The sequence below is a fragment of the Mustela lutreola genome, chromosome 8 (assembly GCF_030435805.1).
Source record: "Mustela lutreola isolate mMusLut2 chromosome 8, mMusLut2.pri, whole genome shotgun sequence".
Taxonomy (NCBI): Eukaryota; Metazoa; Chordata; class Mammalia; order Carnivora; family Mustelidae; genus Mustela; species Mustela lutreola.
The window spans coordinates 60,522,492-60,549,257 of NC_081297.1; the positions used below are offsets into that span (position 1 = coordinate 60,522,492).

The 26,766-nt window shown below is 41.8% G+C and overlaps 1 protein-coding gene across 3 annotated transcripts; it reads left to right on the top strand.

Annotated features, from left to right (window-relative positions):
* The first annotated feature begins 3,007 nt into the window (after positions 1-3,007).
* Positions 3,008-25,396, top strand: TESPA1 (thymocyte expressed, positive selection associated 1). 3 transcript variants are annotated; one of them, XM_059185074.1, is made up of 10 exons: positions 3,008-3,190; positions 6,811-6,977; positions 12,179-12,393; positions 13,317-13,359; positions 18,733-18,782; positions 19,435-19,488; positions 20,254-20,290; positions 20,564-20,662; positions 22,400-22,608; positions 24,243-25,396. In XM_059185074.1, the coding sequence occupies exons 3-10, from the start codon at positions 12,231-12,233 to the stop codon at positions 25,190-25,192; spliced, it is 1,605 nt and encodes a 534-aa protein (XP_059041057.1). In that variant the 5' UTR covers positions 3,008-3,190; positions 6,811-6,977; positions 12,179-12,230; the 3' UTR covers positions 25,193-25,396. The 3 variants fall into 3 exon arrangements, with proteins under 3 accessions (XP_059041057.1, XP_059041058.1, XP_059041059.1); XM_059185075.1 differs by having other exon boundaries at positions 6,897-6,977; XM_059185076.1 differs by lacking the exon at positions 6,811-6,977.
* Positions 25,397-26,766: the final 1,370 nt, after the last annotated feature.

The following is a 26,766-nucleotide window of genomic DNA, read 5'->3' on the forward strand; positions in this document are numbered from 1 at the left end:
GGCACCACCTAATAAAATGCAACTTGGATAGAATTTTAATTTCAGGTCTCTGAAAGAGTACCCTCCACAGAGGCCTAGGACATTCTGCTCCTCTGGGCTGCAGGATTACAAACAAGGAAGCCATAGCAAGACAGAAGGAAGGACTTTCCTGCAACTGAGTTGAGTGATTCAACAGGAAGGGTGTTTAAGGAAAGTTTGCAAATCCCATTTCTTGGAATCCTGAACTCCCAGAACACAGAAGCAAAGAGAAGGAGATGACCTTGGTGGACTCTTTTCTGTCTGGAGAAAGTCTAGAAAACCCTCGATTAGTTGAACCACAGCCTTCCTTCCTACAAATCTATCCGCTATTTCCACTTTCAAGCCTTTGATATGGCAAGGAGAAAAATTCACTCAAACTCCCACATCAGCAGTGTGAAGGAACCAGACTCAGTGAAGAATGGATGTTTGCAAAGCCTCACTCACATCCGAGAAAGGAGAAAGGCTGAGGGCTGAAATAAAAGCAGGTCACTCGCAGCTGCACCTGGGTGGAGAGGCCCAGCTGCTTGGCCCCCAGCAGGGCTGGGAGCTGCAGCTTCTCTGTCACGGGACAGCCTCTCTGAGCAGCTGTCTGGGCTCCCTGGCTAGGATCAGGCTGGGCCAGCTGCCAGTGGAGTGTTCCATCCTGCAGCCTCAGAACCCACTAGCTCAGCTGGGCCACTCAGAAACCATTCTTACCTCTCAGGGCTCTCCAGTTACCTGTCTGGGGGATAATATCATTCACAAGCAATTTTTACTTGGCTTTGCCATGGACAATAGTTGTATTCTACTGCATCTTCTATTACCCGCAGGATGATTTCTTTTTTTTTTTTTTTTTTTTTTTTTTTTTTTTTTTTTTTAATTTTTTATTTTTTATAAACATATATTTTTATCCCCAGGGGTACAGGTCTGTGAATCACCAGGTTTACACACTTCACAGCACTCACTAAATCACATACCCTCCCCAATGTCCATAATCCCACCCCCTTCTCCCAAACCCCCTCCCCCCGGCAACCCTCAGTTTGTTTTGTGAGATTAAGAGTCACTTATGGTTTGTCTCCCTCCCAATCCCATCTTGTTTCATTTATTCTTCTTCTACCCACTTAAGCCTCCATGTTGCATCACCACTTCCTCATATCAGGGAGATCATATGATAGTTGTCTTTCTCTGCTTGACTTATTTCGCTAAGCATGATACGCTCTAGTTCCATCCATGTTGTTGCAAATGGCAAGATTTCATTTCTTTTGATGGCTGCATAGTACTCCATTGTGTATATATACCACATCTTCTTGATCCATTCATCTGTTGATGGACATCTAGGTTCTTTCCATAGTTTGGCTATTGTGGACATTGCTGCTATAAACATTCGGGTGCATGTGTCCCTTTGGATCACTACATTTGTATCTTTAGGGTAAATACCCAATAGTGCAATTGCTGGGTCATAGGGCCCCGCAGGATGATTTCTTACCAAAGGTCTGTCACTTAATATTTTCATTTTCCACAATAAACCACATGTAGCCACATGAGAGAAAAGAACAATAATGGCTGCAGAGGTCATAGATTCCTAGAGCCAAGAGAATATTTGAAAATATTTCTGTATTTGTCAGAAGAGGAAACTGATGTCCATGAAACCACGTAACAACCACAAGGTTAATGTTAAAGTGGAGGGTCCCTTCTACTCTCAATTCAATGTTTATACTGAATTCCTTAATGCTCAAGGGAGAGGGCTCCCACAGGGACACACGGGCCATGTGACAAGGTGCTGTACAGCCAAATCACATAGGCAGTAAGTTGAGTCCTAAAGATGTTAATTCCTATGCGCTGGACTACAGAGCCACCTAACGGCAGAGTCTGATGCTGGCGCCCACTCTCCTAACCAAGACACTACCAATATTGATCAAAATGTTAGCATTTTGGACAGAACCACCAATGAGTCCTGTGCTGACAAGCCCTGTATCTTCAAAGACATTTAGCATCTTTGGCCCTCGGACGCTAACTACCAGGAGCAGCTTGACAGTCACTCGGAAAATTAAAATGTCATTCCGTATTTACAAACTTTCTGTAGAGGTACTCCTCTCTAGACCCCAACTGTTAAGGCAAATATTGCATTTCAGAAACTTAGGGCTAAAAATAATTTTAAAGAGTTCCACTGGTTTAGTTTTTTTCATTGTATGGCAGGTGTTGGAGAAGTGGGAAGACAGCTGATCACCAATGATAAATGTTAGCCAGGAATGACAGTGATTGAGGGTTGAGGAAAATTTTTCAGAGTTTATAAAAACTTCTTGGAACTGAAATCCAATAAACTGGAGACATCTCCAGGTTGTGACAGAGTTTTTAAAAATTCATCTTTAAAAGTCCCTTGGGAAAGCAGTCATTTATTTAGAAAGAAGGGGAGAAGAGAGAAAGAGAAAGAAGGAAAGAGAGAGAGAGAGAGAGAAAGAAAGAAAGAAAGAAAGAAAGAAAAAAAGAAAGAAAGAAAGAAAGAAAGAAAGAGAGAAAGAATTTAAAGAGGTTTAAGCATTTTTTTAAAGGGCTAATAAGTCAACCCCAAAAGAACTTGTCCACGATGTCATGCATATTTAAAAACAAGCTTCTATAGAATTACCAGAGTGTGAAAGAGATATGCAAACTCATCCATTTTGCTGAGAACTGTCTCAAGTGTGTGATAGGGCTATGAGCATTGTGTCTGAGACAAATGTGAGTTAACTTTTAGACACCCCTCCTCCTGGGGACAGAAAGCTTTATCACACAGATTTTCCAGTAACATGGTAGGAAGACTCCTACACATGCATTGTTAAACGGGAGGTACCTTTCCCTTAATAGGAAAAGACTTTTCATTTTACAAAGACTAAGGCAGCCCTCTGACAGGAAGGGCTCTTTTGTGGTGAGCTCAGTGACTTCAGATCTTTTGTTCTTCAGTCTCCTGAGCTAGGGCAAAGGATGTGGCTGGGGTAGGAGGTGGAGACTATGCATGTGTGTGTGTGAGTGTGTGTGTTCTCATTTCCGCTTCCCCTTTCTGAGCTGGCAACAGAAATTTAATGAGGACAGAGAGAAAGGTACAACATGCAATATGATACTCTGTCACTGTCCTCACTCAGATCCCCATACCTGGGAAGGGCTTCGCCCGGCTTCACTAACCGCTCTGCCTCAAACTTTGCTCCCTACCTGCGGACAGGTGAGTATAATTTCCACCTCAGTTTTAAGATTATACTGATATGGGATGGTGCTGGGAGAGAGGAGAGAAATCAGGTTGCCAAGAAAAGGGAAAAATCAAGAGAAAATCTTCCACATCCCTGACTTCAGTCTTAAAAAATTCATCACTGTGTCTCTCAGAGCAAAAAGGACCCTTTACTTTTTTTTTTTTTTTCCTCCTGCCTATTACAGGAAAGGTACTCTATACAGGGTCACAAAACATGGGTTCTTTTGATGGTCTGAATTACTATTTTAAATTACTATTTAAAAGTTTCACTTTTCTCGTGTAGGACGTTCCTCTGTGTGTCTTGCTATATACTCCCTTGTCCTGTAATTTCAAACTGATTCTAACTTTGAAAGTTTTTCTCAAGGAGTAAAGTTCCTCACTTCACTGCACGTCCCATTCTAGTGCTCGTAACTGTGAACTAGTGGGAATACCTCTCCTAAATCAGTGCTGCTTTGTATCTACTCTCCTCTGAAGCTGCAGAAGAAAGCTGACAAGGAGATAAGCTACAGAAAGATATGTTGGGAGTAGATATGAGGGAAAAGTCATGCAATTGGACAGTGCCAGGCCAATTTAACTGGAAGGCTCAAGAGGGACAAGCACATGTGGGGATTGTTTCTCAGGCTGTACATCTCAGAGATGGATATAGGGATACATTGATCACTTCATGACTTACATCATCTCAGGTGGGGAAGGATCCATGTTCCTGCAACATCCTTTGTCATAGTGGCAGCCGGGCTGAGAATGTCACCACCTACGTGACTTTTGGGGAAAGTAGAAAAATGGAAAGATCTTCCACACTGGGGTTTTCCCAGGCCCCTGCTGTGCAACTGAGCTTTCCATTGGGTGGAGAAGAGGCAGGTCCCCGACACAGAACAGCAACAAGATAAAAGAGCCCCCCAGAAATGGTTTGATAAAGATCATGAGGATTTATAAATACCAGTGACTCTGTCTATTACAAATGGCTGCCTGTCTAGGCAAGGGGACTTCTTAAACAGTATGTGGCAGGTGCTGAGGTTAGCAGATTGGAGGTTGGAGGCCTTCAGGTTGTGTGCCCAAGCTGCAGGTTAACAGTTCTTAAGCTTGAGGGATTGGAGCTGAAAATCTGGTATGAGTCTCCTATAACAGGAAGCATTACTAGGAGGAGAGTAGGCCGGGTTTATCATGTATCTCTACTAGATTAGTATCAGAGAGAACAAGCAGAAGATAGAACAAGAGGGATAGAAAGAGATCTAATAAATGATTTCTTATTCACGGGCACCCCAGGGAGTTTAGAAACTCTTTATAGCCCTACTGATAGCTATTCCCCATAACTCCCCTGGTCCCTGAAAGGGAGATGGAACCCTGCAATTAAGCATTACATAGTGGCCCTGGGAGTCAACACAGTCATTTTTAGTTCAGGGTTTCTAATAGAGAATGACTCGTATTCTAATAGAGAATGGAGAGGAAGTCTTGTCCTAGTTTAAATCATGACTCATGGGTCCACCCTGGGCTACAGTAAGGGGAAAAGATCCAACAGTGATTGTCACTTGATAATTGGCAACTATTCTGCTTTCCACCTAAAGGACAAAAGTTAAATGGGTATCCCAGTACCCATGGTACTTTTTACCCTCCCCATACCCAATCCCAATACAAAAAGGCCTAAACACAGATTCTGAGAAGAAGGGGTGTAGATCATTGTGAAAGAAAAAGAGAGGAGAATTAAAATGAGCACATGAGAGAAAGAGCTGCATTCCCATAGAAACAGGACCAAAGAATTGAAGACATGGAATCAAAGAACTAACAAATCCACTCATCCTCACTCCTGTCTCCAGACCAAGCCATCTGCAAACCAGGACAGGTAAACAGAGGTTTCTTCATCTTGCTGTCTTTGCAGCCCATCCAGGTGAAAAAAAATTAGTGTCTCACAGCACTGAGAGCACAGGATTACTCTTTTCCAAATATATAACTTTAATGTTTCCCTGGTACTTTATGAGCCTTCCATAAAGCTCATTCACACTCTGAAGCTGGACATAGGGAAGGAAAGGAAGGAGAGAGAAATAGGTTTTAGATGGTCACTTTTCAGTATTTATTCAGCTGAAATTATTTATGTGAGAAAGACAGTAAGAGAGGAGGGTAAAATAGTTATATTCATTCACTGAAATTTTTCTTTATATTATTTATCAAATAACATCTCCCTTTTTCCCTGAAATAGACTGAACTGCTGCTTTAGATCATAGGAGTCTCAGAATGCTCAGATGCTATATTCAGGGGAGTTTTTGTTCTGAAGATCTTCCCAACTGCAGTGACATGGAAGAGAACTAGAAATTAGGAATATATTTCCTATCTATGCAGGAATGTGAGACATACTGCAGGTTGGGGGTGTGTGTCAAATGGGGTGCTGTCACCCTGGCCTGAGATGGAGGTTGTCCTTATCTACAGCAAAATGGCTGTCCTGGGATTTCCCAGCCTTTTGCAAGGGTGGGGATATGTGCATATCTTGGCTGTGCAGATATGGATAAGATGCAGAAGTTCTTGTGGGCCCCATCATGGAAACTCTGTTTCCTTCTTATCTACTCCCACACTTGTTTTCACTCTCAGTCCCAGTTTACAGGCCCTGTTTGGGCATAGGCACAATATGGAAAGAAGAGAAGAGAAGTCTTTCTAATACGTGTTCCTGGGAGGAGGCCCAGCTAGAGCGGACACCAGAGTGGCATGAGGAAGGTGGTGTTATGTAAAGGAAAAAGCATAGACCTCGGGCTCAGATCTTGCGAGTTACAGTCCCATTTATAACCTTAATATTTATGTGATTTCGGGTAAGCCTCCCCTTCTCTCTCTCTCTCTCTCTCTCTCTCTCTCTCTCTCTTTTCTCACTTTCTCTCTCCCAACCCTTTCTCTTTTTCAAAATGACTGACCAGGATTAGATAGATGACTCTCTCAGATCCCTTTGGGCATGGAGTAAGAAGGAACGAACTACTTACTGTTTATGTTTTCTCTCTGCTCCGCAGCCATCTGGATTTGATACCCACTGTTGTATGCCACTGCTCACTCCTTCTTCTTTCTTATTCCTGAAAGTGTTCTGACTTTGGTGAATGGTTTAGACTGAGGGAAGATTAATAATAATAATTGTTATTGTTTAATCAGCACTTCCTTTATATATCAGGTACCTAACCTCCATTACCTGATATTAGCCCCCGGTAGCCCAACAAGTTGTGTGTTACCTGTTTTATATACAAAGAAACTTAGATTTAGAAGGGACAGATGATTTTAGCAAGGACACACATACAGTAAGTAGATAGAACTGTGATTTTAAACAAAGCTAACTCTGATCCCAAGTCCCTTGCTCTTTCTTTACAGGCCCTCTCTTTTCCTTCCCAAGAGTTGGCCATCTTCACTGGGCCCCTTAAAAATATCCCCATGAGACACCTGTAAGCAGAGCTGATATTTGGCAGGTACAAATTGGTAGACCCATAATGATTGTTAAAATATTTCCATGCCAATTTATGATAAATATCAATTGCCCCAAGTCCAGTGACTTCCCATGACCAACTTGACTCTCCCAGCTCTCCCCACAAGATTCCCCAGACCAGTGCCAGAAACTCAATGCCGTATACTTGCAGGACCCAGCTACGGGGCTGTGACTGGTGTCAACTCTGATTGGCCTGTGTTACTCTATAACCACCCTTAAATGTTCTGAATGGCACAGCAATCCGAAAGCAATGTGGAATCCCAGGCAGACTTTTTCCTCTCAACTGGAACTTTGTTGGACCTGCTGCTGAACTGACAGGTGAGCCTGACAAAAGCAGAATTGCTTCGTAATCTAGTCGGGAGTTAGGAAGGAAAACTATGCTAATAACCAAAAAAGGCAACATCTCCTTCACTAAGATTGACACAAAGCCAAGCATGAATTAATTTCGGTTTTTGCTGTCTCTTCTATATGAGGCTATGAAGTTTCCGTAGAGAGTTTCCGTAGCATGTGAAATGCAGAATTCACTGAAATAGTTTCTTTCTTTTATCCCAAATTACGTGTACCATTGATATTTGGGTACAGATATTAGTTTATTTTCTTATTCTATAATTAATGGAAAGACCATATAACTAGAATCAGACCAACCTGAGTTTAATTCTCAACATTATAAGATCCTAATTATATGACCTTGGATAAGTCACATATGTCTCTGAGCGTCACATAACAATTGTTAGCTCAAAGGTGATTATCAGGATTAAGTGATATAGTTTATAAGAAGGTTTTATGGATACATATAAGGTACTCTGTATATCCCAGTAATTTTAGGACCTATCATTTTGGCACATGTTACTATATGGCGAATCTCTGACTACATCCCTTAGAACACAGACTGAATGTATATGGTATATGCAATGCATAATAATGACAGACCCATAAAGGTTTCCTCCTGCTACTACACTTGCTACTTCTGCTGACGATTTTTGTTAGAGGATACTCTTTTCAAAGCTCTTAACTCCTGAATCTTCTTTTTTTTAATTTTTTTAACATCTTAATTTTATTTTATTTTTTTTCAGTGTTCCAAGATTCATTGTTTATGCACCACACGCAGTGCTCCATGCAATATGTGCCCTCTTCGTTTGTCTAACTTCTATCCTGTCAACTGAAAAACTTTGCTTTGAGCAATAACATCCTCAAAACAAAAAGAATTCCCTCCTGCTCTATTTGTTATAGTCAGATTCCAGAACATTGGCCAGACTGTGGAGAAATGTGAAGGGAGCAAGCCTCTAAAGAGATGTAGAAGAGAGGAAAGGACAAGGGGCTGAAAATGAGAGCAAAAGGGAAAATATGGCTTTTAAAGAGTGACTCAGGCAAATAGCAATAGAACCAGTGTGGAATTTTGGGGGTTGAGGAGCACACAGTTAGTAGGAACATCAGAGAAAAAATACCAGCAGGCTAGGACTTCCTTCCTCACAGGAGTTAGATTAAATAAAATACCAAATACAAATAGATTAAATACAATAAACCAGTATCACGAAAATGGTCCTCAGATTCCACAGGGAATGTTTGACCTAGAAGTGGAAACTTAGAATGGAAACTTCTAGGAAAATATTTTTTAAATAAAGAAGAACTTGATAGTTTAAGCTTTATAAAATTCAATGTGGCCCCTGTGTCCCATCAATAAAAGATCAGCATGACTATGCCCCAAGCCTCTCTGCTCTTCACCACAAGGTATAAAATTACATATACATTAGGATTAGTGACCTATGGAGAGTCAGGAGCCCCTGTCCCATGGCATGTACTAATGAGGTTAGTTATTCAGCATCGGTATGATTCTTGCTCCTCTGTAGGTAGAGCATTTGCTGAGCATCTCCTGCAATAGGTACCCTGCTGGATCCTGAGATGGGGCTTGGGGGAAGGGTTACAAAGAAGGGGGCATGATGACAAGACGGGTGACCTCTTCTCTCTTGCAGCATAAGGTGTGGGCATATGTGTTATTTGCTAGAGGTGGGGAAGAGAAGAGATGACAGATAGGTTTTCAAAGTACAGATAGAATTTGTGTGGTGGGGGGGAGCAATGAAACCTTCTTTAGCATCAGCTAAAGAAAAAGTAGCAAAAATGTTCAAACTGTGCTGGAGCTCAGTGAGCAATGCCTAATGGAATTACACTCCTTTGGGCCCCTTTTGGGCTTCCCCAGTTCAAGACTCACTGCTTTCCTGAGTCCGTGGAAGTTGGGAGTGCAGGCACGTCATAAATCAGTGTCACCAGGGAAGGGAATCTGTCAAATGGGAAGTAACACCAGAGGCCACAGGACCATTTCCTAACGCTTCTGGGGAAAACTATGCAAAAGCATTTTCTTTTACAGGTATTATCCATACAGATATTTCAAACTCAACTAGAATAAATTCAAATGCATTGGTATTGAAATCAGATTTGTATATTGACTCCCACCAATTCATTTTCAAGAGGATGAAACTGCTGTCCGAGGAGGAAACCTAACTGACTTGTCAGGAGTCAATGAGCTGGACCAAAAAGTTGAAAGAATGCCCATGTCTACCCTGATTCCTAGTCACTACTCTTTTCATGGCTCCCAACTCTCTTATACATCTAGGTGTATGTATTTGTATGACTTGTCTTGAAGGAACTATGTCCAGGCCCTTCTCTCTATTACAAAACTGCCATCTGCAAGCATCCAGCCTGCAATTCTTTCTAATGCTGTCACTGCTGATGTGCTTGTCTGATATCATTTGCTGCTTCCTCCACATTCCCACAAAGAATACCCAGTTTCTTATCTCTCAGAAACACAGCTTCCTCCTATGATCTCTAACTACAGTTCTATCCCTCCCTCCCTCATAATATCACTGTGTTCATCTTGTTCCCATATAACATGTCTCTGCAGCAGATATTGGGGGGAAATGAACGTGTTCAATTCCCTGGGTCCATGTCCAGTCTGCCACAGCCGAGATTAGCTTAGATGTGCCTTGCATCTTTTCTTTCAGGCTTGAAACCATGTTGCTTTCCCAAGGGAAAAAATTATTCCATTCTCACCCACATTGCTCAGAAAATGCCTGTCATTCTCAGTGGGCGGTAGAGTCCTTAACTCATCCAGGCTTTTTGTTGCCATAACCATAATAGTCATTTATTTATAAACCCTTCTTTGGAATTCTTCAGCATCGAGGATTCTGTTCCATAGGCTGTAGAAGCCAGGTCTGACTTCATGAAGAAGGTTCACTAAGAACTGGGCTTTGCAAGGGCAGCGCATCAAAGGCCGAGGGACAGGAAGATAGAGAGGGAAAAGAACATGAGAAGAACATAAGGTTTAAAATGAGATAAGCATTTTCAGGGGGCAAAAGAGAAATTAGCCTATATGTGTCCGATGTATTTTCAAAGATGTGAGATGAATGTAGAATAAATTCGTATCACAGAGGATGTCGAAACCCAAGCACAGGTCTCTATCTACCATCTCAACTAGCAAGATTCTAGCACTGCACTAAGCGGTATGGGGGCTCAGCTATAAAATGGCACATCCAGAAGTTTACAGTACCAGAAGCATCAAATTTTAGGGCAGAATGTCCCAGTTGAGAAACTGAGACCAGAGAAAGGGATCGAATTTTCCAAGGTTATACCACTAGCAAGTGGCAGAGTGAAGTGCGGGAGTCACATCTTCCTTCTTTCCTCCTTTCTTTCTTTCCTTCCTTCCCCTTTCCTTCCTTTCTTCCTTCATTCCCTCCTTTCTTCTTCCCTCCTTTCTTCCTGCCCTCCTGTCTTCCTTTCAAATTCCCCTCATTACCAAAAAATTCTTCTTTGTGAGCTGAAGAATTCTAAGAATCCTTGTGATTTAAATGAGGTCCATTTACTCTGGGAATTAGAGACAGTAGTCAAGTCAGCCTTTGACATTTTCTCCTCTGGACCAACTGACATCAACCTATTCAATATTTTGAAGGTGCAGAACGAGGTAAATAAACCCTGATCAAGGCATTTAGATTTCCTAAGTTCTTCTAGCTTCATCCTTTCTTTTATCACCCCACAAGAGCTATGACTAAAGGACAAGTTTTCTCTGTGCCTCCTCTTTGTGGTTTCCCTGCATCACAAGCTGAATTTACTCATTTAATTGCTGGTCAAAGGTCCAGGCAGTGGACAAAGAGCCAGGTACTCAGGGTTAACAACATCTCAGGTTAACTGTCTCTTGTTGGAAAATACTAGGGAATGGGCAGGACCGAAGTGAAAGAATTTAGGTCTAACCACAGTAACTATGCATCATCATTCTTCTCTGGGTATGTTTTGTCTGTAGCAAACAGAGGCATCCAAAACAATTTTATTGCCGTAGGAAGGCACTTTAGGTTCAGGATGGTCTTTCCAAAAATGGCTATGTTAGGGCCTCCATGGTTGCATGCCTCCCTAATGAATTTGTATTGAAGTCTTTGAAGAATAGGAGTCTCTGGAAACCTGAACTCATATTTTTTCCTCCTGCTTTTCCTTACTCCAACAATTAAGAGCATAGCTATGAGGATGGAGCTGTGGAAAGCAGCTCCAGAGAGCAGAGGGATGAGTCGTGAAGAGCCCTGGTCAGGCTTTTCTGTGTCCAGTGGGTTGAGTGTGGCAGGCGGAGGAGAGGCAGGAGGATTGAGCTTCCACTGATTTATGTGCATTAGCCTCTAGGCTTTTTAAGCTTTATTCATTCGGGCAAGATTCTTCTCCTCTTTCTTCCTCTTTCAATAAGTGGCTTGTGTCATCGGAACATATCTTTTGGAAGACACAGAGATGTTGAGCAGGCAGTGTTAAATGAAATATAAATGTATAAATGAACTGAGGAGTTAACTGCTAGCTGTGGAGAAGCCCACGTTGACAAATTAGAAAAGAATGACTCTGCAGGTCGTGACTGCTCATTGTACAAGGCAACATCTCTGCCTGTTTGTTTGTGTTATGGGATTTTTTTTTCCCAAGAGAAATCTTATGTGGACCCCCAATATGTAAAAGAGCGGGGGAAACAAACAAACAACAGACTCAGAATGATTCTAGTTGGAGTGACATCCTGGCTGTGGCACCTTGGAAATTTTGTCTGATGTTTGAGATCTGGAAATTCTTCAATTATCTTTATAAAGACCAAATAGAGTGGACTTTATCAATTGTCGATTTAAAGATATTCTAATTTTAGTGGAAGAGTGGAAGAGTCTGAGAGACAACATTCTTAAGGATTGAAGAAAACCGTTTTCTAAGACAGTATGCCGGCCATCGTGAGAAGTAGCAATTCTTTAAGTTAGAAGAACTTTTTCAGTGTCCCTTAAGTCATAAGATGTTTGAAGTTCCAAAATTTGTTGATTTGAAATACTTTCCCTGGTATATGTCAGAGCGTTTGTGGGGGACGTGTGTGGGGCGAAGACAGAGGAAGGGCTGGACAACTCCCCCCATCCTTTTTGAAAGGGCAGAGGGGTCATGCTCCTCTGTGCATTGCTGGGAAGATGTGGGGGCAGCCCTGGAGTAGTTTCTGAACAGAACATGAGAGAGTTATCACTGTATTTCAGCTCTCCAAGCAGCATTCCTGGGGCAGGAGGCCCTAAAGTCTGAGCCAGGGCCATGGAGGGCTCTGTGCTGAGCCCTACATCCTGGGAGAAACGGCGGGCCTGGCTCCAGCAGAGCCGCCACTGGCAGACCCAGGTCCTGGAGGAGGAGGCCACAGCTGCCCTGCAAGATGTCTCAGATCCAGAACCTTCCAGCCTGGACGATGTTTTCCAGGAAGGTAAGAGGCAGTTAGACAATAGAAAGACTTGCCCATGGTCTCGTGCCAGGGGAAACATGCGAGCAGGCACAGGTCTGCAGAGTGTCCTCTGCAGGGGGTCCCTTGATGAGGCTGGGTCTTCAAGGAGACTCATTTTGATGGGTTTAATGCATTTAAAGGAAGAGTAAAGAAATGCAAAATATATAATTTGGGGAGAGAAAGATAGGCATAAAGTAAAGAAAAATAAAACACATTTTTGCATCATCCCCAGAAGCTCTCTGTAAGGGCCTGAGGTCAGGTTCTCCTGAATGCCTTGGGGTATTTTTATTTTGTCTGGGAAACAAAATGACACTCTCACTCTGCTGTGAGCAAGTTGTGTGACTTTTGGCAAGTCACTTACATCACAAAGACATATTTGTCTGATGGAAGTGGTGGTACCTGAAGTCTGAGTAGGACTTTTCTTTTCCTCCAAGCCTCTCAGAGCTTCTTTGAGGTTCAAATAAGACTACAAACATTAACGTTAAAAACAAAAACAAAAAACCCTCATATAAATAAACCCATCTGGCAAAAAACAAAAGCACAAACACAAGTTTGTGATATTTTTGTTGTTGTTGCTTTTTTCCCTATTATTTATTTTTTATTTTACTTTAAGAAGAAGGATCCACCCTGTTCCCAAACCCTGGAGAGAAGGGAGCCGTGGGCCTGTCATCCTGGGCATTTTCCAGGTTCTAGGAGGAAGGAGGCGGGAGGCAGAGAGAGAGAAGAAGCACCCACTATTTTTATACATGGATGTATTCCTGTCATATCTTAAAGAAAAGTTTTATGGGGGAGAAGAGTCTTGTGACGTGGCTCACAAAGGATACACTTGCAGAAGGAGATGGGTTGCAGGGAGGAAGTCTGACCTCCCTCAGCTCTCACGGTGATCTGACCTCTGATATTTCCAGGAAATCCAATCAACAAGATTGAAGACTGGTTGCAGGATTGCGGGTAAGTCCTGGGAGACCCTGGCAGTAAATGCGGCGCAGGTGTGGAGATGCTTGCTGGTACTGACTCTTCGGAGCTAGGAGATGGGAAACGGGTTTGATTTGGGCCTAAAGATCAGGAGTGAGGTTGAAATGCTGGAGGGGTGGGGGAGTGGACTGTACAGGTCTGGGTCAATGTTACCAGTAACTGGGCCTGGGCTGTAAATGAAGTTAACTCCGAGCTGAGACGAAGTTAGGGTGGAGGTCTGGAAATCCAGGCTGGAAGTGGTCTAAGTCCAGAATGATGGAAATGTCTGGGGACTGTCTGGGCTGAGTGGTAGATCCCCTATTCCATCGCTTCTCCCTCAGACTGGAGTCTTACACCGTGTTACAAAAGAGGAGTTAGAAACCTCGTTGTTCGGGTGCCTGGGTGGCTCAGTAGGTTAAGCCACTGCCTTCGGCTCAGGTCATGATCTCAGGGTCCTGGGATCGAGACCCGCATCGGGCTCTCTGCTCAGCAGGGAGCCTGCTTCCTCCTCTCTCTCTCTCTCTGCCTGCCTGTCTGCCTACTTGTGATCTCTGTATGTCAAATTAAATAAATAAAATCTTAAAAAAAAAAAAAAAAGAAAGAAAGAAACCTCGTTGTTCTTATGAGCACAGGAATTCATCACTGCGTTTATTTCTACTACAGAACACAGGACGATGGGCTAAGGGTTTATCCTGGTTATTCAAAGTGGTGAAGAACAGGAGCAGGTACTTCAAGACAAAATGTAGTGTCTCCCTCCTCAGAAACACTAAAATATGAGGACCCACACCCCATCAGTACCATTTTAGGCTCAGTCTACCCAGACAGATATAAGTCTGATCATCTATGTGATAATTCTGAGAATTTATAACTCCTGCCTGCTCCTTCTTTCCCCTCCAGGAATGTTTCAGACTTTCTATAGCCTTTAATCTGAACTCATCCATTAACACATAAATAAACCCATCCTTGCTTATTTGGTAGGAAATAAATAGTACCAAATTATCTAAGGTTGTTCATTTCAACTCTGCCCCAGAAAGTAATGCCCGAAAGGATTTATTCTGTGTTTTTGTGGGTTTGCAAAACAGACTGCCCTTATTGTCTTGACCTGGCTCACAATTCATTGCCTTCACAGTCTGTGAAGGGTCCTCAAAGCTCAGGAAGTGAAGGGATGGTAAAAACAGGAATGTTTGCACATTCTAGTGTGTCACAACTGTCCTAGGATTTGGAATGCCTTACCTGGTATCTACAGGAGAACCAGTCAACTCAGCTAATGTCTTTATGTCATTAATTACTCCTGAGTCAGTTTACATCACTAATGACAGAGCATTTGATGATGTCTAATTGTCTAAATGGCTTAGAAGGGGACCAAGGAGTTTAAAATATGCTCCTTGACTTCAAACATACTACATTCTAGCTGAAAAGAATAAATTCACAGGAATACAAGATTCTACACTCCAGAGATTACCCTTCCCCACTTATATTCCACAGAAATAATCCCTAAACCAAAACATGTACTGAAAAAGTGGTCTGGTGAATCAAAAGGCTCAGAGTTGAGCCTACACTCCTGCAAACTATCTGTGTTAACACCTGTCAGAAAACAACCAAACTCCTAGCTCAGACGCCTCACCTATAAGGTGGAGATTTAGAAGAATAATGTCTCAAAGTTTCTTGTGAGATTTAAATGTGATAATATATGCTTATAAAAAATAAAAAATTAATTCAAAAAAAAAAATATGTGCACAAGTGTTCCCTGCCCTGTAGTAAAATGTGAGCGGTGAGATTTATAAAGAAGAGACTTTCTGCTACTTTAAAACAGCTCTGTCTATAGACTTAACATCTATCTGTCTAAATCTCATTATTTCTCAGAAAAGTATGTCCAGAAATGATACACACCAACTCTAGGACAGTGGTTACCTCTGGGAAGGAAAAAAGTAGGAAGGTATGGGAGTAAAATGAAACTTTAGTTATATTTTAATATTATATTTATATTTTTTAACAGAGATCAGAAATGAAAATGACAAAACGTTTACCTGTGTGAAAACAAGGTGGCAAGTGCAAGGGTGTCTGTCACATTTTCTTTCCCTTTCTATGTGTTGAAAAAATGTCAATATTTACACTTTGAAAAGCCTACAGGAAAGTCTCTTTTTTTTTTTTTTTAATTTTTTATTTTTTATAAACATATATTTTTTATATACATATATTTTTATCCCCAGGTCTGTGAATCACCAGGTTTACACACTTCACAGCACTCACCAAATCACATACCCTCCCCAATGTCCATAATCCCACCCCCTTCTCCCCAACCCCCTCCCCCCGGCAACCCTCAGTTTGTTTTGTGAGATTAAGAGTCACTTATAGTTTGTCTCCCTCCCAATCCCATCTTGTTTCATTTATTCTTCTACCCACTTAAGCCTCCATGTTGCATCACCACTTCCTCATATCAGGGAGATCATATGATAGTTGTCTTTCTCTGCTTGACTTATTTCGCTAAGCATGATACGCTCTAGTTCCATCCATGTTGTTGCAAATGGCAAGATTTCATTTCTTTTGATGGCTGCATAGTATTCCATTGTGGAAAGTCTCTTAACACATATTTGTCTCTGCAGGGGGGATTTAGGTTCATAAAATATTTCCAATTTTCTCTATTTTCTAACCTTCTCTAATATATATGTAATATTTCTTAGTTATGTAATATTTCTTAATATATATGTAATATTCTTAGCCCTTAGAAAAATTAAGGGCTGATGATGGTTGACGATAGCGACAAAACACTGGATTGTGATAATAGATGATGAAGAAGAGGGGGAAATGGCATTGCAGATATGCCATTCTGCGTCACACAGTGTTCAGCTCTTAGGCTGTTGAGACCACAGAAGAAGGAAGGTGAACAAGGAACCTACATTCACTGGACATCTGTTTGCTCTGTTAACAGGTGCCTGCAAGGCGTTTTTCAAATTTTACTTAAAGACTGTATAGTTTCTGTTTTCTTTCCAATGTCAAACAGACATCCTCTGATAGGAAGACAGTTTTGTTTTCTGACAAGCTCTCCAAGAAAGTCTACCAACTTCCTGAGTGATTGAAATATACTTGACTACAATATTATATTAGTTTCAGTTGTACAATATAGTGATTCAACAACTGTATATGTCATGAAATGCTCACCAAGATGGCTGTAGTCACTGTCACCATACAAAATTTTTATAATATTATTGACTATATGCCTGATGCTGTACTTTTCATCTCCATGACTTACATATTTTATAACTGGAAGTTAGTACCTCTTTCAATATGCAGTGTTTCTGTCTGTTTCTTTTATTCAGCATGATGTTTGTGGTGCTCGTCTATGTTTCTGCATGCAGCAACAGGTCATTCTTTTTTATTGTTGTGAAGCAGTAAAATGTATATTTATCATACAATTTTTCCATTTCACAATACAGATTTGGTGTCTCCCAACTCTGGGTTATAATGAATATTATTTCTTTTGGTGAACAGACATAGGTATTTCTATTGAGAGTAAACAGTGGAATACTAGTGTGTTTCAGTTGTAGTTATAATAACAGTCAGTTTTGGCACTTGCATTAATGTGTAGCTGCAGCCCAAGCATTAAATACAAGAGTAAATCTCAGTATTCTAGTAGTTGACTATATAAGTTATGGGGTTTTGGGAATAATATTAAAATAATTTATACTGATATTTGTAATGATATATAGACTAACATTTATGTTTGTGATATGATCTTAAAATACATTTTTATATAATTATCTGTTAGGAAAAGAAGCACATATATGTTGTTCTAGTTATATTATTAGAACTACTCATTCTTTTTTTAAGATTTTATTTACTTATTTATTTGACAAAGAAAGACACAGGGAGAGGGGGAGCACAAATGAGAAGGGGTAGTGAGAGAGGGAGATGCAGGCTTCCTGCTGAGCAGAGAGCCTGATGTGGGGCTCAATCCCAGGACCCTGGAATCATGACCCAAGCCAAAGGCAGACACCCAGCAACTGAGCCATTCAGGTGCCCCTAGAGTTACTCACTCCTAATTAGCTCGGATATTGTTACACATTTTATTTTTTTTTAAGATTTTATTTATTTATTTGACAGAGATCACAAGTAGGCGGAGAGGCAGGCGGGGGTGGCGGGGGGGGGGGGGGAACAGGCTCCCTGCCAAGCAGAGACCTCAATGCGGGGCTCAATTCCAGGACCCTGGGATCATAACCTGAGCCAAAGGCAGAGGTTTTAACCCACTGAGCTACCCAGATGCCCCTTGTTATACATTTTATAATGTACCTTGATGTACAGGTTTTTTTTAATGAAGACATAAAAATTCAGATTTTGGAAAATGTAGTTGATTTTTCACTATTGAAAGGAAAGCGTCTATAAAAGATGTCTATACATGCAATGATTTATTTTGTAAAAAACACAGCTTGATCTACATATATTCAATTAGTAAAACCATTGCTATTATTAAACATTTCATTGAGTGATTATATACTGAGATTACATCCAAAGCATCATGTGCAACTTCCCTTTTAAAAACTTTCAGGACTTTTCAGTCCTTGAAGCAGACTTAGATAATGACCACAGATAGGCATCCAAATCCCCCTGTTGGGTATTTGAGAACGCAACAGCAGCTAGGAAGCAAGAATACAAGCCAGGCACTGTGGTCCCAGTTCACCACTTTTCATAGACTGCTTCACTCATCTGCTTTATACACAGAATTCTTCCTTGTCTGTAAAACTGAGTTGTTTCTCGCCACCATGTATGCTGATTTCTGTCTGTTCCTCTTGTGGAGATGGTAGAAGTTTGATAAGACCCTATCTTAAAATGTAAAATTAAAATCTGTAACCAAGATGCAGTTTCTGCTGCTTCCTGAGAGATATGATCATCAGCAAGAACCTGGCTCAGAGAAAAGGAAGAAGGTGTGGGGAGCTAAGCTGACCTCCCAGAAGTTGAAAAATATCAGTATTTGTATGTGTGATGGCTCCCAACCCTCTGCTTTTTTTAAATGTATCTCTCTGGTTTTGCTTCTATATTCAGTCTTTCCTATTTTACCAAGCATGTGCAGACTTGTTGCTCACCATGCTGACTGTGGACAGTGCAGTCGGTGCAATGGCAGCCCACTGTACAGCACGTACACACATACACAAAGACAGTACGGTGCGGCACAAAATCCAATGCTCTCCAGTCCCACTTCCCCTGGCCACTTTGGAGAACTTGTCAAGGAACTACTCTTAGTTTGCTTCAACCTAAAAGCAATTAAATACTGCTTGATCTCATTAGGAAATTATGAGAACTAATGGGACACATTTGAGGAAAAGTTCCTTGGAAAATGTATGATTTCAACCTATAAGATTGTTCTTTGGTTCTCAGATACTCTGAAGAAGGGTTTTTTGAGGAAACAGGACAGTCAAGCTACAATGGTGAGTACAGGCTCTGTTCTTTCTCCTGTTGTTCTTCTACCAGGATAGGGACATGGCTGTGTGTGTGTGTGTGTGTGTGTGTGTGTGTGTGTGTGTTTATGCACATGCACTTACATATGCAGGCATAAGAATGCAGGCTGTGCTTTAATTGCCTGTCTATTGGTAGTCACAAGGCAATCCAGGAAATCCAAATGAGGGAGTAAATGTTGGCTCAGAGCTGACAGGCTAACTAGCACTAAAGATTATCTGCCGTCAGTGGTTGCTCAGCTAACCACTGCTATGGGAAAAGAGTTTTGTAAGATGTGTGTGAGTACATGCTCCCATGTGTTCACTATCTGACAGAGGATTGTATACATGACTATCTGATATAGGGGACAGGTTAATTACAGGTGATTGTTTATGTCTTTCTTTTTTGTTGTTTATGTCTTTCTAAATCAAAATATGAATGTGACTTCTGAGGTAGTGTATGTAGAGCTGGGGGAAATTTTGCAAATGTGATGTATGACATGATTACGTGGTTACAGATGTTCATATGTACAGGTGTGTGTATAGTGTGTGTGGTGTGTGTGTGTGTATGTGTGTATGTGTGTATGTGTGTGTGTGTTTGTGTGTGCACAAGCCTATTTTCTCTCACTTTTGCCTTATTTAACAGGGTGTCTCAGCCACGGAACCAGCTTTGAAGATGACTTGACCCTAGGAGCAGAGGGTAAGTGGCACAGCGCTTTGATGTTGGAATCAAGGAAGGGGATATATAAGAGACGAATTCAGGGTAGAAGGAATAGGGGAATAGCTGTAGAAAGAAACAACCTATTCCCTGGGGTCTTACCTGTGGGGAAAGAGCAGTCTCATTATGAACTAATATTAAAACTCATAAAGCTTCATGTGCCCAGAAATGCTTCTTCACCAGCTTGCCATGACATCTACCAGTCCATCATTAGGGCTTTCATCTGTCCCCTGGGAGGACAACATATAAAATCACCATAACATTGGCTGCCCAGACATCTTTAAAACTGTTGTCTGTATAGGAAACCCAAAGCAGCCTGAACAGTGGGTATAAGTAGGAGAACACACTGAAGGAGAAAAGAACTTGAATAATGGATGGAGATGTGGCAACCTACCAGTGTCTCCTGAGACCTGTGGAGACTCGTGATGTGAGGCAGGAACACTAGCCTGAAGGGCTGAATGATGTTCTCTTCCTCAGAACAGAGAAACTCTTGCCTCAACACCAGTCATGGTATATAATTCAGAGGCTCTGGACCACTTCCTCCCTCCCATATCTGCCCCCCCCCTTCCTGGTCTATGTTTGATGAACTTTAGATACCCCACAAAGAGCAGAGTTCATGGGGTTCAGCTAGCCTGTAGTAGTGGCAGAGGGGAGTGAAGGGGACTGAGTGTTAATTACAGAGAGGCAGCTTAGGTGATTTTCATTTTCCTTTCTAACTTTCTCTTTGCCTTTCTGTTCCTTGTCCAGCCACACTATTGGCCACTGAAGGCAGGGTCTTCTCCAGGTAAGTGTTAGGTTCCCCCAGACTGAATGATGTCTTCTTCAGGAGCTACTGAACTGGTATAGATGGCAGAGACAAAGAGATGAAAAATAAAGAGCCCAAGAGTCACAAGAGAGAGTGAGATTTTCCAACCAGGAATGAGGCCCTAGACTGAGATTTCCCAGTAGACGATAGAAGGTACCCAGCAGGGAGTAAATATGCCCAGCAGAACATGTCTTGGATCCAGGGTGCAGACTGCTTACAAGCTTATAGTGACATCAACTCTGATCCCTGCAGGAGCTTCCTGGACCCAGTACGGCCCTGCCAACTCCTTGATCTTGGCTGCAGCTTGGCCTCCAGCAGCATGACGGGTGGCACCAACAAGACTAGTTCAAGGTAGGTATTGGGTCTGGCAGGGATGTAAGGGTGGAAAGAGGAGAGGCCCAAGAGAATGGAACCAAGAACCTTGTCAATTTTTTCTGGGATATCTTACTAGAGGTTTTATGCACTCACATACTTGAAAAATATGGCCATATTTACTTCAAGAACACTGAGGTATGTGGAGGAATCTACTGCTCAGAGCGGGATGCTCTGTAAAATAAAGGTGACCTTGTACCACAGGAGGTGTAGCATGGGAGTCATCACAGTCCCTGGACTTATAGTAAGTGCTCAGTCAACAATTAATGAAGGTATTGATTGGTTGGTTGATTGAATGAAATAATAAAATATTAATTCACTCGGGCACTCTCATATCCCCCAATGCAGGCCAGGCATAACTACGTGGAATTAGAAAAGACAAAGCCAAGTGCTTACCCCTAGAAGCTCAACAATCAAAAAGAGTGAACAAAGGCACACACAAAGAACTTTTAAAAAGATAGAAAGTGATGAAAACTAATGTGTTATAATAAAAAGTATTTGGAATTTGGTGTCACAGTTTGAATCTGAGAACCGGTCCTCGGATTTATTAGCCATGGAAGTGAGTTGTCTTTACTGAGCTACAGCCCTGGCCAGACCCCACTTCAATTATGTCAGAATCTCTGGAGATAAGACCCTGATATCTGCACATTTTTATCAAAGTACACTTGACATACAAAGTTATATTCATTTCAGGTGTACAACATAGTGATTCGACAATTGTATACATTATGCTGTGCTCACCACAGTAAAGGTAGTCACCATCTGTCATATACCATGTTATTATGGTATTACTGACTATATGTCTTATCCTTGTCATCCCGATGACTTATGTCTATAGAATCGGTAGTTACTGAGCTCTCATGTCACCCAGCTTGGTGGCAAACAGATTTGGATGTAGGTACATGTGAGTGCCGTTCCAAGAGATAGAGAACTTGATCTTCTGTAATGCAGGGCTTCTGTCCTGAAAATAGTGCTACGAAAGGGTCTACCTCTCAAAATCATGTTTTGAATATACCTGCATTGGTTAATTTTTACCCCAGGGTAACAATAGAGTTTTGTGTTTCTTACATACTTCTTGCTTTGCTGTCCCACACAGCCATGAGGTGAAGCTGGGGAGCAAGTTGCAAAGCTCTAGGCAAAAGCCAGCCAAACCATAATGTGTGCAGGTGGGAAAGGATTGATTAATAACATAACCACAAGATTTCTTGAACTCTAGTATGTTTTTGATTTTTCAAATCCTTCTCATAGCACATTTTCATTCATCTATCATGGTGTTTAAAGTACTGCAATGGGGGTGCCTGAGTGGCTCAGTTGGTTAATCGTCTGCCTCTGGCTCAGGCCAGAGTCCTTGGATCAAGCCCCATGACCCACTCCCTGCTCACCAGGGTATTTGCTTCTCGCTCTCCCACTACCTCTCCCCCGGCTTGTGCTCTCACTTGCTCTGTCTCTCTCCCTCCCTCAAATAAATAAATAAAGTCTTTTAAAAAATCAATTACTGTGATAGAATCTAATCCAATTTTTAAACCAAGGCTGGATTGTAGTACCATGTTTCATACAGAAAATGTATGTTCGCAGAAGTGAAAGTTTTTCTCAAAGTCAGGAGGGAAGGTAGAGAAATGATCGGAAAGATAACTCAGCTCCTAACACATTTATTCAATACTCTGGATGACTGTGTAACTCAAAGTTGCCCGTATTTACCAAACTCCCTCTTTTCAGCGTCTCTGAGATCCTGGACAAGGTGCAAGAAGATGCAGAGGATGTCCTCTTCAGTCTGGGCTTTGCCCAAGAGGACCACAAGGAAACTTCGCGGATTCCTGCCCGATTTTTCACCACCCCCTCTCAGGCCAGAGGCATTGATTTCCAGCTTTTCCTGAAGGCCCAGGTGCAGAGGATAGAGATGGAGGACCCTTGCCTCATGCTGGCCAGTGAGTGTTCCCATGGATCTGCTCTACTTCTCTGCCATTCACAAAAGCGATCAGTGGCTCCAGATCCTGCTTTCTCTCAGTCAGCTTCACTCCACCCTTTGTCTTCTGTGTCTATTTCTCGGCCTCCTTTTCAGTGAAGATGGAGAACTTTGATGTCTGCTTATTCCTCTTAAAGAAATAGTCATCAAGAGACCTCGTATCACTATTGCTTTCTTAGGCTTTCTCTCCTTCAGTTGAATCAAATGAAAACAGTGTCTTTAAGTCTTATTCTAGTTTTTATTTCTCAGTTGCAACAGTAGAATGTTCCCTTTTTACAGCCACTGTATTAAAATCATTTCCTTTTAGAGCAATAATCTCAAAGTTCTCAAAAGTAGATATGTTAAATTGTCCAGGGACTTTATAAAACATTCAAATCCATGGGCTTTTTTTTTCCATAGAGGGAAAGGCTCAGGAGTATTTATTTTAAACAAGCACATGGGATTCTTATGTATAATCTTTAGAACACATCCAGGGAAACAATTATTTAAGTTGTTCTGGTTTCATATTAAGGAAAGATATGAGAGAGTTTCTCTACCTGGATGAGGCATAAAAGACTCTATTTGATTATATATATTAGAATATGTTTCAAATTATATTCTGCTATAACCCCAATATGATTGTATTATTTCAGTATTGTTTCAGATTCTTTGCATCAGATTCAACTTAAAATAAGCTTGGTAAAACCATGCTCCTGAGCTCTACCTGTTGAAACAAAGATTTTGAGTTAGAGTATTTTCACAACCTTAGATGATTCTTATGCACACTATTAGAATATAATTGATTGAATTTATTTTATGTACTATGCACATAATTAAGTGTTAAATTCTGGAAAAATGGACTAGGCAAGAGGTACACAATTCTTAAGCCTTTTGGAAGCCTACAGTTTAAGAGATATATGGCTTATCACAGTGTTTTCCAAACATGGATGTCCATATGAATTACCAAAAGGTATTGTTAAAATGCTTGAGATAGAGTCTGAGATTCTACATTTATAACAAGTTCCCAACTAGTGCCAATGCTTCTGGATTATGACCACACTTTGTGAAGAAACGTCTAACAGAATGATAAAGTCATAAGTGTGAGCCCCACGTTGGGCATGATGTTTACTTTTTTAAAAATGATATCAAAAGTTCTGTACCCTAGTCTATTGGCTAGTAATTGTCATTATTCCAATCTGTTTATGCTCTGAAGCATTCTAGAACCCTGAAGTTTTGTTATTGTCTAAGAAATAAGATTGGTTTTGTCCTTTATTTTGGTCATGTTTGTCATCTAAAGCAAACAGTAACTGAAGCCATTGTTTAGAACATACTGACAGCAGAAAGGATATGTGAAATCAGGATATAGAAAACTTCCCCATCCCATATAAAATTAATTTTTGGACTGAAGGAAAATATCTATTCAGATGGGGAGTCAAGAAGTCAAAAAAGTCAACAAAGGGGATCCTGAGTATGAGAAATCTAAATGGGAAAAACGCTGGTGGGGAAAATGGCATCTTCCTTCTGAATTTTGAGCCTTAAGAAGGCTTTGAAGGAAGAGAAACAAGAGATAATTTGCTGATGACCCCCAGATTCACCATCTTCAACCCTTGTGTCCAGGCAGGTTTAAGCAGGTGCAAACACTGGCTGTCACTGCTGATGCCTTCTTCTGTCTCTACTCCTATGTGTCTAAGACACCTGTCCAAAAGTTTACACCATCCCACATGTTCTGGAATTACAATCCAACTGATGTGCCATCCATCAGGATTCTGGCTCCAGAACCTGAACCTCAGTCACCCAGAGACCGCCTCCGGAAAGCCATCTCCAAGATGTGCCTGTATACAAGCCCCCGAGATCGGCTGTCACCACCCCATAATATCCCCAAAAGGAACAGTCTGGACCAAGTGGTGTGGGAAGTAATGGACAGAGTGAAAGGAGAGAAGATGGTCTTCCAGCAAGACCCTGGATTTGAGCCAGGCTCAGAGGAAGATCCTATGCCACTCATCAGGGATACAAAGCTACCCACTTTTTCTGGACTCTGTACTCTTTGCCCCAGAGAAGAAACACAGCAGGGAATGTCTGCAATGCAAGCACCATCACAAATTCTGCATCCTAAACCAGAGGCAACCCGTTGCATGCATTCTCTGCCCTTACAGCAGAGAACAGACCCTGCACAGGTAAAAAGAGAGCCATGGGGTCTACAGGCCACCAATAAGGAAGCCAAGGATGAGACTTTCTGGAGAAGAAAGAGCAGAGCAAAAAAGAGCTTGTTTCAGAAGAATCCCATGAGCAGGAGAGTTAAGTCATTGGACCTGTCCATCATGCAGCAGAGCCGAGAGCAACCAGCATGGCACCAGTCTCTGACCCAGCAGCTACAGGACACTTGTGACTTGGAGGAGACAAGTGAGTTGGGGGCAAGAGAGAGGCTGGCAGATAAAGGTTCTGGATTCTTGCCTTTCAGTAAAGGGAATCCAGACTCCCTGTCCTCACCAGATATACCAACTCTTGAATTACATTCCAAAAACTTTGGGAACCAGTTAATAGAGAAGAAGAAAGATAAATGGGCTTGATTTCTTAAGATCATCCAGGTTTTCAGAGCTTTCCTAATTCCTCATCTGATCTGATCTTCACTAAAGTTCCTCATCAAGCACACCTGGCTCTATCATTTGTGGGATCTGCACCAGAATACACATAGATGCTGGTTATACACTAAGCTAAACACTAGTAAATAAAATGTGCTCTCTTCTACCTTAATAAATTTGTAACCATAAAGACCTGGAGGTCCAGGTTCAAAGTTAATATTCTCAGATTCTTAGGACTTCTGTGCTAGAACATGGCAGTGTGGGCAGAGCCACTCCCCAGCTCTGGCCTATCCCCTTCTCTTCCCATGCCCAGATCTATCCTAGACCTTAAGGGATTTCACACATAGATGTGTGAGCACCTGGCCTACAGATCCAAAACCATATAACCTCTACCCACACAAATAGCCATCTGTTGGTCATCACTTGTTCCTGGGGGTGCATACACTAGTAGAGAGGGTGACCCCTTTTGACTGGCAAAACCAGTGCAATTCCCTGGAGCAGAGTTGGGGGCATCTGAACAGTATATCCCGGTATCCTATGGAACCAGAGCATGTTCTAGAAGGGGCAGTGCAGGATGAGATGAGTACATCCTGTTAGTCCACCAACTCTTCATCCTGTGGACTCTCAAAAACTCAAGACTCCTCTTGTCTGGCACTCTAGACAGTACCGCCATCAAGTGATGACCTCTCTTGGGAAAGCCCTCAGATCCTTGCCACAAGAGAAGCTGTGATGATTTGCAATATTGTTTGCATATGTGTCACCTGTCATTGGACACAGAGCTGCATCTCAACTCCTGCCTTCCTCACTACTGCATTCCTGCAACAAGAGAAGAAGCCAAGTCTCTCAAGTATACTCAGCCTCTTTCCCCTATGGCCACCTGCCATCTGACACCTCTCCCCACTGGTTCTTAGTTCTGCTGGGATCTTGGTTACAGGTGCAAAGCCACAGTGAGGAAGAAGAGAGATGCTAGCCCAATGGTCCCAGACACCCCCCACCCCACCCTGTACCAGGCTTTTGCTGGCAAAGACTAAAGAAGTATTTCTCTTTCCCTCCCACCCTCCCTCAGGCAATGATTCTCAAGCCTGGCTACATGTTCCTAATTGTCCAGGAAGATTTTTTTTTTTAATACCCACAAGGAAGGGTCCCACAACCTGTAATTCCAATTTCATTGATATGGCATGGAAATCAGTGTCTGATTTCTTTTTTGTTTTTAAGCGCCTCACGTGATTCTATTATGGCTGGTTAGATACTTCTCTAGATCAGTGGTTCTCAGACTTTAGCCTCACTTAGAGGGCTTGTTAAAATGCAGCTGTCTGAGCCCCAAGTCCCAGAGTTTCTGATTGAGAAGTTTTAGACAGGGCCAAAAATTTGAATTTCTAATCAGTTCCCAGGTGATGCTGATGCTGTTGGTCTGGCAACCACTGTCTGAGAACTATTCTAGTGTTCTAGAAATGTATAACCTTAATATTCAAACTGTAGTCTGCCGGCCAGCAGTATTAGCATCATTTGGGATTCTGTGAAATGTGGATGCTCGGACCCCACTCCAGATTTAAGGTATCACA

What these genes read in the sequence shown, in the direction of transcription:
- TESPA1 (XM_059185074.1), top strand. Translation starts at nt 12,231, where the DNA reads ATGGAGGGCTCTGTGCTGAGCCCTACATCCTGGGAGAAACGGCGGGCC. An exon ending in GACTGGTTGCAGGATTGCGG is followed by an intron (nt 13,360 to 18,732) that starts GTAAGTCCTGGG and finishes TTTGGTTCTCAG; the next exon opens with ATACTCTGAAGAAGGGTTTT. An exon ending in ACCAACAAGACTAGTTCAAG is followed by an intron (nt 20,663 to 22,399) that starts GTAGGTATTGGG and finishes CCCTCTTTTCAG; the next exon opens with CGTCTCTGAGATCCTGGACA.